Source organism: Cervus canadensis, unplaced genomic scaffold (assembly GCF_019320065.1).
Source record: "Cervus canadensis isolate Bull #8, Minnesota unplaced genomic scaffold, ASM1932006v1 Scaffold_078, whole genome shotgun sequence".
NCBI classification, from domain to species: domain Eukaryota; kingdom Metazoa; phylum Chordata; class Mammalia; order Artiodactyla; family Cervidae; genus Cervus; species Cervus canadensis.
In genome coordinates, this window is record NW_025091460.1 from 1 (window position 1) to 10,999 (window position 10,999).

The 10,999-nt window shown below is 32.8% G+C and overlaps 1 protein-coding gene across 1 annotated transcript; it reads left to right on the top strand.

Moving 5' to 3' along the window:
• The first annotated feature begins 963 nt into the window (after positions 1 to 963).
• Positions 964 to 10,993, top strand: LOC122436514 (neurobeachin-like protein 1). Its single transcript, XM_043460291.1, has 8 exons — positions 964 to 1,824; positions 3,677 to 3,775; positions 3,866 to 4,446; positions 5,339 to 5,471; positions 6,101 to 6,220; positions 7,181 to 7,484; positions 9,723 to 9,808; positions 10,592 to 10,993. The coding sequence occupies exons 1-8, from the start codon at positions 1,801 to 1,803 to the stop codon at positions 10,688 to 10,690; spliced, it is 1,446 nt and encodes a 481-aa protein (XP_043316226.1). The 5' UTR covers positions 964 to 1,800; the 3' UTR covers positions 10,691 to 10,993.
• The last annotated feature ends 6 nt before the right edge of the window (positions 10,994 to 10,999 follow it).

Consider the following 10,999-nt stretch of genomic DNA (forward strand, 5'->3'; position numbering starts at 1 on the left):
TGCTTTTTTGTCTTTCCTAGAATGTCTGAGAGAGCTTACATACCTGATGTCTTTTATTAGCATTATCTTAATGACCAGATGTATACATAGATCTGCGGTATAAAAAGAGCCGTGATAATCTATTATTTTCTCTTCTGGATGTGAAATATCAATTACAAACCGCTCTTCTGTATTTCTCTATCAGTTATAATTATCTTTTTAGAGGTTTACAGTTAGTATTCCTGATTAAGGCACTGTGTGCCTAGTTCTCTTCTGTAGAGTCTAGAAAAAAAATCTTAGTTGTATGAAATTCTTTGTGCTAGTAGTTTTCACACTTAGTTGTATGCAGAATGTTTAATGAATATGATGATATTTATTACACCTGTTACATGTTTATTTTATGCAGTAGTGCTTAATGAACAAACAACATTCACAAAAGTCAAGACAGCAGCTTTAAATAGCTTGCCTGAAAGTGGTAGAGGTTAGCTTACAATGACAAAGATTTAATCATTGCCCTTTTAACGCACATCATTTTTAGTGGGAGGAAAAAGGGGAATTCTATATGTGGGATAATGAGCTTCCAGTCATAGTAATATGTTACACAAAAGTAGATTTCATGGACTGGTAATTTTTACAACTTTCTAGTCCTCAAACTATGCTTTCGTGGTCGACTAAGTCCAATGATTAACATTCATGTTCAGTTTTTTTTATATCATTGATATTCCATTTTGGTTTTGTTTTCATTTTGCTCTGAATGCACTACCCTGAAATTTAACACATCTCTTCTTATAGAGGCTTCCCTGATAGCTCAGTTGGTAAAGAATCCATCTGCAGTGCAGGAGACCGTGGTTCGACTCCTAGTCGGGAAGATCCCCTGGAGAAGGGATAGTCTACCCATTCCAGTATTCTTGGGCTTCCCTTGTGGCTCAGCTCGTAAAGAATCTGCCTGCAGGAGGCCTGGGTTTGATCCCTGGGTTGGGAACATCCCCTGGAGAAGGGAAAGGCTACTCACTCCAGTATTCTGGCCTGGAGAATTCCATGGACTGTATAGTCCATGGGATTGCAAAGAGTTGGACGTGATTGAGTGACTTTCACTTTCTTCTTTTTGATGAAGCTTAAACAGACAAAATGGAGATGGTATTTATTTTTTCTTACAGCTTTTGGCATTAAAGATTGTCATCTAAAAACATGACAATGCTTATAGGTACACACTTTTCATTTTCTGTTCTGCCTCAAATTCTGCATTTTATGTACAAATAGATGTACTTTGTTGTTTGCAGATGTGATTGATAGATTGGTATAGGCACATACCAATTCATTTATAAATAGGGTTTGGAAAATATGGGGACAAGACTGTTTTATACACCTTATTATACATGCTAATGAAATTTTAACCTAGAAAGTTTCAAGTGTATTTTTGAAGGAAAATTAAAACATATCATGATAGCCTTCCCTCCCTTCCTTTTGAGATTGTCCATTACTTAAAAAGCATGTATGAAGCTTGGTGTTTTTTTTTCCCCTTCCAAAGCATTTTAATGTAATGAGTGAATGTAGCCTTATTCTCTTTGACACATGGCTTATTTTCTGTCAAGTATGTAACTTGTCTTACAGGTTTTGCTGTTTCAGAAATCCATTTCATTGGAAGAGGAATGTATTGCATGTTAAATAATTATTTTTTTCAGGTTTTCAGAGAAAAGGTTTCCTAACTGAATACAAACCTTGAATACATTTGTTAATTTCTTTTTTTCCCTTTTCTGGTAGGTGTTTCAGGGACAGTTGGACTGTTTGGCTGTATCAGCTATTCAGGCTTTGACAGCAGTAATGAACAAATCTCCAGCTGCTAAGGTAAAACATAAGTCCTCAAGCTCTAAAAGGTTATCTTAGATATACCAGTTTTCACTATGTAATTCCCAAAGTAATATATGAAGTATATAATACATATAGTTTCACATATAAAATGAAATAGTTCACAAAATATCTCATTTTTGCATAAGAATCACTTTGCTGATAATTTAAAAGACAGATACGTATGGGCAGTGCTTTTTATTCACTGAGGACTCTCTGCAAGCTCTGGAGCTTTACAACATCAGTCAGTGATTGGGAAGAGAGCAGTGGGGTTAAAATGTTGAAAGCATCATTTTAGTAGATTATTTGATTAATGCATTTACAGACTTAAAATTTATATTCTAGTTTTTCTTTATTAATAAAGTAATCACCCTTTCACTATTTGGTCAGTTTATGACTGCCTACAGTTTGAACATTTTTCATATGTGGATAGACCTATCAATTTGGGACTTGTTTTTCCAGATGGCCTTGGAAATTCTACTTCTTTGTTTGTAGTTACTGATCCTCAGGATTTTCTTTCCTTTCTCATTCACTACCACTGACTCTGCCCTGCAGTCCACTTATGCTGATTTTGTGCTAGTAGTTTTCCCAGAGTACTTTTAAGGATTAGTGACATCTCCTATGTAAACTGGTAAGCAGAGTGCCAGGCACATGGTAAGTGCTTAATAAGTATAAATGTCTATTATTATTTTTACCATTTTACTTTCTATCTACCACCTCTTATATATTTCATTCTTCTTAGAATCAGAAGTGAATGATCCCTTGTTCCCTAAGCCATGCTTTGAGTCATATTTCTTGCATTCCATTGGTTTTTGTTAGAAGACTGACTTTGTCATATAAGTGTTACTATAAATAACTCATGGTTAAATTACTACTGAATAGGTTTTGGCAACTATTATAGGCTGGCATAGGAATCTAATCTCCATTTATAATAGTTACTTAAGGGAAGAATTATTTTTAAGTTCTAAGTAATTGGTTTATGAGTATAATGGATTGCCTGTACTGTATTATAAAATTTAAATCTGAAATGATGTCAAAGTTTTTTTAAATATAATTTTTAAAACTATATTATGTATTGCATGGTTTAAAATTGAAAGATTATTTTTTTAAATGCCTTTGGAAAAGAGATTTTCTCCCTGTCTTTGGCCCACAGTCAACGAATTCTCTTTTCTAGAGACAACTAACCAGTCATGCTTGTTTTGTTGAAAATCTTTTGATTTTATGATAAGTGTATATATTTTTGCCTAACTTACTGAACCAATTTATTATCAATAGGTTTTTTTGGTTGTCTTTACATTTTACTTTATGACTTTGGGTGCCCACTAGTTCAAAAATGTGTGTGACTTAGAGCTTATTAAATTGAACTTCGTGCTCCAGATATTTCAGACCATTTAGATACAAAGAACAGAGAGAAAACCATACCCAGTGTTTTTCTGGCCACTACTCAAAATTGCCAGGAATCTTTAATCTAGTTCTTTGAGGCTGCTGACTCCTGTTATCCCTAAAATCTCCTTATTTTTTTCTCCATTTTTATTTTGACTTCAAGTAGTACTGTACTAATAACAGAGCAAGTGAGGAAAGTAAAGGAATCTGCAAGTAATAGAACAGTTTTATAACACAATTTTTTTCAATTCCAATTGTTTTACATATTTTATAGCATTGTATTCCAGAAGGTATATGGAATCTTGATATTTAAGATGAAGACATCTGACTTAAGAAAACAGAAATATTGAACTCATGATCTTTTTAATATTGTTAATTAACTTAAATGAATATTGTTCAACATCTTTAATATTTTAACAAATTCAGTCTTAGAAAATCTGCTTTGATGTATTAATTTCTTCTCCCTTAGGAAGTATTTAAAGAACGAATTGGTTATACACATATGTTTGAAGTATTAAAATCACTGGGTCAGCCACCGCTGGAACTACTTAAAGAACTTATGAATATGGTGAGGTTTTTTTAGCTTTATTAGAAAAAGTTCCGTTTTCTTTGTATCAAAGATGGTGTCTAATTTTTTGTTTCTTACGTTGCTTTACAGGCTGTGGAGGGTGACCACACTTCAGTGGGTATTTTGGGCATTAGTAATGTCCAGCCTCTCTTGCTTCTTATCCAGTGGCTTCCAGAGCTAGAATCCCGTGACCTGCAAATCTTCATCTCAGATTGGCTGAAAAAAATTTGTTGTATTAACAGGCAGAGTCGAACTACTTGTGTCAATGCAAACATGGGAATTAGAATCACTGAAGCCCTTAATTCCCATTCTTCCCTCCATCGAACTTGTGCTGAGAACTTGATCGCGCTCCATGGTTCCTTGGGGAGTCAGTCAGTCAGCTCAGAAGAAATCCGTCAACTACTGAGATTGCTAAGAGTGGATGACTCTGAATTTGCTCACCCCTATACCACTCCTGTAACTCGAGCAATCCTGACAATGGCCCGAAAACAGAGTCTAGAGAGTGCCCTTCAGTATTTTAATTTGTCACATAGTATGGCAGGAATTTCTGTGCCTTCCATACAGAAATGGCCAGGGTCTGCCTTTTCTTTCAATGCTTGGTTTTGCTTAGATCAGGATCAGTTGACTCTTGGCAACGCTAACAAAGGAGGAAAAAGAAAACAATTATACAGGTACTGGTAAAAGTTATGGAATATAAATGGATCCTGTCCTAACAATATCTGCTGTAATTCTTCAACAGGAAAATGCTTTTCAAAGTTTCTGCTTTTTATGTGTACAACAATTTATCTGAAGCCTCTCCTCAGGATGTACACAGTTTAATTTTAAGTTTTCATAGTAATAGTTGTACATTCAAACATTTTGCTAGTTCTGAAGCTAATTTGGACACAAAGTTCCTTCTTAAAATTATTGTAAAAGTGGAGGAAAAAGTAATAGTAAACTTGAAAGTGATTAGTGATTTCTCTGTTCAATTGAGGATGCTACTATACCTTTGTATGAAGGACCTGAAAACCTATGTGCTTCCAAACTTGTTACTTCAGTAACTAATAATTTTTACTATGCCTTGTGATTTTTTTGGAAGGTTATACTTTTCTAAGAATTTGACCATTTCTTCCAAGTTATCCTTTTATTGGCATGTAATTGCTCATAGTAGTCTCTTACGATCTTTTGTATTTCTGTGTTGTCTGTTGTGATTTCTCCATTTTCATTTCTAGTTTTATTGATTTGATTCTTCTCCCTTGCCTTGTGATTGTTTTTAAAGACTTTGATTCATGCTTTCTGAATCTTATTTGGAAGAATTTTGAATATTTTAAAGTTTATAGTTTTGTTAGCAATTGCTAATGGCATTCTGTGTCTAAGGCTACTTTTTATAATTAACTAAACTAAACCTGTGCCTAAGATTTAAAAATCTGAGGCAAGGTGGAATTGATGAGGTATGACAATAGAATGTAGGCCACAGCGTGTTTGATAAAGATATTCATGATGAAGTTATGGTTTTGGGTACCCCAGTGATGATAAAACTGGACAGCTGACTTCAAAAGTTCTGATAATACATATTTTTGTTAGCTTTTTTACAGGAAGTGGTATGGGTTTTGAAGCTTTTATTACCCATTCAGGTATGTTGGTTGTGGCAGTGTGCACGAAAAGAGAATATGCAACAGTTATGCTTCCTGACCACAGTTTCTGTGATTCCCTCTGGGTAAGACTTTAGGGCATCACATTTAACTTCTTGGTTCTTTCCTTTATTTTTATTTATTTTTTTTTTTTTGGTTCTTTCCTTTAAAGAAAAAGTTTGGTGCATGTACATCAGGTGTTGTCATCTAGTTTTTGAGAGTTCATGTTAAATTTTACTTATAAAGGAGTTAATACCATTTGTGATAATAATTGTAATTTCAGCAGTAATAATTTTTCTGCTAAAAAATTGCATTGAAATGTTATGATTTCTTTCAAGTTTTCTAGAATCAAATTTGATTTTGAATTTCAATTTTAAATGAGAACAGAGGTTGTTAAAAACAATGCATTTCCGTTGCTTTTCTTAAAAAGTAAAATGCTTCTCATTAGAAAAAATTATTCTAAAGAATACACACAGACTTGGAAAATGCAGAAAAGGTACTATGTTATAGTTGTGTATAGATATTTTAGAATATTGAGAAGTGCTTTTATAGAACTGCAAGCAAAATTGTTATTTACTGTAACAACATCATTTTAATCAAAATTTAGTTATGCTTAAACTTACTCTTCTACTGTTCACACAAACTAGTTATGTAGTAATACTCTGATAATATTTGTCACAAGGACTTAATGCAAGTATATGTTTTACTTTACCAGCACAACATAACCATTGTTCACATGCCTGGAAAAAGGCCCTTTGGTCAGAGCCTTGTCTATATCTACGACAATGGACAGCAGAAGGTCTCTGCCCCTCTGAGATTTCCTGCCATGAATGAAGTAAGCACATCTAACCTACTCTTTGTGCAACCAGTTGACTGTGAACTCTTGAACATTTTTCCAATGTAATATGTAAGGTTCTATTTATCCTAAATATGTGCTTCTAAGTTTTAGTATTTTCTATATACTAAGATACAATAAGTAATAATTCTGTTTGCCTGTCTGTCATCAGTAGATGAAGTCAGACTAACATATAATAAAGAAAAACAATTCAAGGAAGAAACAAATGTAATTAATGCTTAGAAGAAAAAAAGGCTCATGACAGGAAAACCAAAGAAATTGACTAGACCAGGCTGAATGATCGTTTAATAAAGCTGTCCAAATATATGAAATATTTAGATGGTTATGATGGACTCTTTGCCATCAATGAATTTAAAATAGTGAAGAAACTTTAGATTTTTATATTGTAGTTAGGTAGAATTTATTTACTGAGGAGATTCTTATAGAACATTATAAAAGTTATTTGAGAATCTTTGGATATTTTTGAAAAGGGCCTTTTCTGAAGATAGTGGAATGGATTAGATTATTTCCCAAGTCCTTCTGGAATTCCAGTAATTTCTTGTTGTTGTTCATGTCAGTGATCACTTCAGGATAACCTGTAATTAACAGTATTATACTGGTGTGTAATTCTTTGTTTATACATTTTGAGGGAGAAAGGTGGTTTTCTCTATTTTAGAATACAGTAAAAAAATCTTTAAAAAATACATTCATTAACATTCAAAATTTACAAAAGGATGTAAAGTGAGTTTTAAAAGTAATGCATCCAAATTCCATAGGCCAGATGTAACCTCTGTAATGTCTTATGTGTACACACAAACGCACACATCATGATCCAGTAAAAATAAACCTTTGTTTTTTTAGTGTGGTGCTAAACTTTATGTAGTTTCATTTTAAATATGAGGATGAAGTTTTTCTTCAAATGTGTAATTTATTAAGTTTATTTGCTTCTTAACATTTTAGCCTTTTATTTCTTGCTGCATTGGTTCGGCTGGGCAAAGAACCACCACTCCCCCACCATCCCAAATCCCAGATCCACCTTTTTCTTCTCCTATTACTCCTCATCGGACATCATTTGGTGGAATTTTGTCTTCAGCCTCCTGGGGAGGGACAACTGAAAAATCAAAATTGATTACCAAATTGATATCAGCTGGAACCCAAGACAGTGAATGGGGATGCCCCACATCTCTGGAGGGTCAGCTGGGGTCCGTTATCATCTTCTATGAAGCACTGCAGCCTCCTCAGGTGAAGGCATTATATTTAGCAGGTGAGCATGTACCATCATACTGCCTAATTAAATTGAAATAGTTTTTTTCTGTTGCCTAAATTTATTCTGGAGAACATATTTGATCTGAAGAGTATACAGTTGGCCCTTGAACAACTCTAGGATTAGGGGTGCCGACCTTTCATGCAGTTAGAAATCCAGGTATAACTTAGAATTGGTCCTCTGTATATGTGATTCCTTTGTATGTGTGGCTTTGTATTGTAGAAACACAATTGTAGTCTGTAGTCTTTACTACATCCCATGGACAGAGGAGCCTGGCAGTCTACAGTCCATAGGGTCGCAAAGAGTCAGACATGACTGAAGCGACTTAGCATGTACGTACCATTTTTGGTAGGCATAAATAAAGCAAACATTGGAAAATATTTCAAAGATCATCAGTAATACTTTTTGTGTTATTCTGTTAGGTCTGCCATAACAAAATACCACAGACTGGATGCTTAAACACTGTTTTCTCACATTTCTGAAAGCTAGAATTGTTTTGATCAGGTTTTCGTCAGGCTTGGTTTCCTGTGAAGCCTCTATTCCTGGCTTGTAGGTATCTGCCTTCTTGCTGTATCCTCACAGGGAGTATTTCCTCTTTTTATAAGGGGCCCTATTAAATTAGGGTCTGACTCTTATGACATCATTTGGCCTTAGTTACCCCTTTAAGTCCCTATCTTCAAATGCGGTCACATTGTGGAATTTTGGGCAGGAGGCACATAATACAATCTATGATACTGCCAGTACTTTTGACAGATTTTAGTACATTGATGAAACAAAATATAAGTCTGTCTATATAGGAAATCACATAATTGATTCTAAAATCATGAGTCTTATTCAAGACTTGTCATTTTTTATAATTTATACAGTAATCTGAAGAATTCATGACGGCATTAGAATAAGGAGTCCTTTGATAAAATTACAGGCAGTTTTTGTTTTGGCCTTTTTTTTCTTTGGGCTCTGATTTTAAAGATAGGTGCTGGCTGTTGTTGGATCATAACTGTTTTCAAAATTATGTCTGTATTTTTGTAGAATGTTTAGGGGTTAAGCCTACAACTAGTTATGTGTATTAAATTTACAAATTAGCTTAGTATTTGTCAAAATATCTTTTTAGATTACATGGGGTTTTGAGATGAATGTCTCTGTCCATACTTTAACAGTTTGTATTAGAACCTTGTCATTATTTTAAAACACGTCAAAACATTTGAAGTTAAAAAAAAAAAAAAAAAATTTGAAGTTGATCTTTAATTTCAATAAATTCCAAGTTAATAATAAATCATTTATTGTAGTCATTACAGCTATATAGCTTAGATTTTGCTCTTAGTTTTTCCTACATAAAATTTTACTCCTATGAATAATAATTGTTTTATAGTATTCATAGTGATTTTTTTTAATGGCCACATGATATTTCACTGGATTCACTATGTATGATTTATATTGTTTATAATTTTAATATTGATAAAAACATCAAATATTAAATATGATGAACTATTATACCAATTTTTTTTCATGTTTTGATGGATTTGCTTATGATAAGTTCCCAGGATAAATATTTAAAGTGGGTGAATGTTTTTATGGCTCATAATTACATTTTACCTAATCAGTTTCCATAAGGAATATACCAATTGACAGTGTCTACCAGTAACAAATAAGTAAACCAGACTCACCACTGCTGCATTAAGATAGAATGATTAATATTGTTTCCTCCATTTTTTGTGTAAAATGGAACCTTATTTTTAATTTTTTAATCGGAGAAAAATTGCTTTACAATGTTGTGTTGGCTTTGGAACCTTGTTTTAACTTGTTTTATTTTTTTTAATTTTGTTAGTAAAGTCAGTTATCTTTTTTTTATTTGTTATTCCACTCATTTGTTATTCCATTTCTATTACAACTATTCACATTATTGATTGGTTGTTTTGCCATTTTATCTTACAGTTTTGAATTGTTTTACTTTCAATAAATATATAAACTTTGTTATATTTTTTATTAGTTTTTGATGCTATATAAAAGTTCTTTTCTGTAGCAGACTTTGATCAATCCTCTCCCGCAACTTTACTTGTGTTGGATAAATTGGAGATGATATAAAAATAAAGTACATTTTGGCTACTGTGTTTTAACTGTATTACATAAGAAGTTTGAAACAGCTAATTAAAAATTTCTTTCTGATTACACAGAACTGAGGAGGGCATATATAATTCAATGATACGTGTGTGTTTGTGTGTGTGTATAAATAATTTTTAGGTCCAAACTGTTTAAGCCCTTGGAAATTTCAAGAGTCTGACATGGCTGACCTGCCTGGTAACGTCCTTCTTCACTACACTGCAAAGGTCAGAGGAAATGTGCGGAGTGTTCACCTAGCTGTAACTATGTTGTGAACTAAAATTCCATTTTTATTCCTTTTGTCATTTCAGTTGGTAATTGAGGAGGATGGGCTTGAATTATCATTAAAAATTGTTAATTTTTAAAAGAAAATGGGGAGCAGTAAAAATTATGTTGCAGCTCTCAACTAGGATTCAGATGTTGTATCATTCCAGTATTATAAATGGGAATGCTTGTAGTGGGAATTTGCACTAATGAATCAACTTAAATGTGAAGTTCCCTGCTTTATAAACCTTAATGGAAGTTAACAGATAACTTTAGCAATTTCGAGAGTAGCAGAAAAAGCTAATTTGAATATGACTAAAATTATTGGTGATATAAAAGGTGAAAATAGTGTCTTATGTCAGTGGTTTAATTTTTCTGTCATTATAATTTTTGTACTAATGGGACTAAGACATTGAATTTTAAAAAAAGTAAAATATTTCTTTTGCACATACTGGTTTAGAATAGAAAGAGTTTTAAATTATGTGGTTAGTGAATGGTAAGTTCTAGCTCAAACTTATCTGTCAGTTGACAAGCAGAAATGACCTGCATTTTATGAGTAAGTGTGTTAGAATCTAGTCCTTGATTCTTTTGAAAGAGAATAGTAATACTAAACTTAATATTGTAGGCATCTTATCATTGAGTATACTATATACCTTTTAAAATTATGATGAAATGTTCCATATATAAAGTTATGTTTTGTCTTAATTGTGCTTAGCTGTTTGCTATTATTTTTCTTTTATTTTTAGGCCTGCAAAAATTCGATCTGTCTTGATTTATCTACTAATTGTTTCCATGGAAGGTTAACAGGAAACAAAGTAGTAAACTGGGACATTAAGGTAAGTTAATGGTGAACATTGGGCATCAAATTATCTAAGTTGACTGATCCTTTGAAAGCATTTGTCTTTTGAGCAGCCCCAGATTGATCTGAGTAAGTCCAATTTAAAATATCTGCAGGTACCAAAAAAAAAATAAAATAAAATAAAATATCTGCAGGTGAACAGTTTGAAGGATAAACAAATAAGTAATTGCATGACTATTTAATTTTTTTGTAACTTAGTTATCTTTTTAAGTTATGCTGTCAGTTTTCATAAGAAAATTATGCTGCCCTCATTAATTGCTCCACTTGTAAGGTATTTAATCCCTAAAACTATGTA

What these genes read in the sequence shown, in the direction of transcription:
- LOC122436514 (XM_043460291.1), top strand. Translation starts at nt 1,801, where the DNA reads ATGAACAAATCTCCAGCTGCTAAG. An exon ending in ACAAATCTCCAGCTGCTAAG is followed by an intron (nt 1,825 to 3,676) that starts GTAAAACATAAG and finishes CTTCTCCCTTAG; the next exon opens with GAAGTATTTAAAGAACGAAT. An exon ending in GATTTCCTGCCATGAATGAA is followed by an intron (nt 6,221 to 7,180) that starts GTAAGCACATCT and finishes TTAACATTTTAG; the next exon opens with CCTTTTATTTCTTGCTGCAT.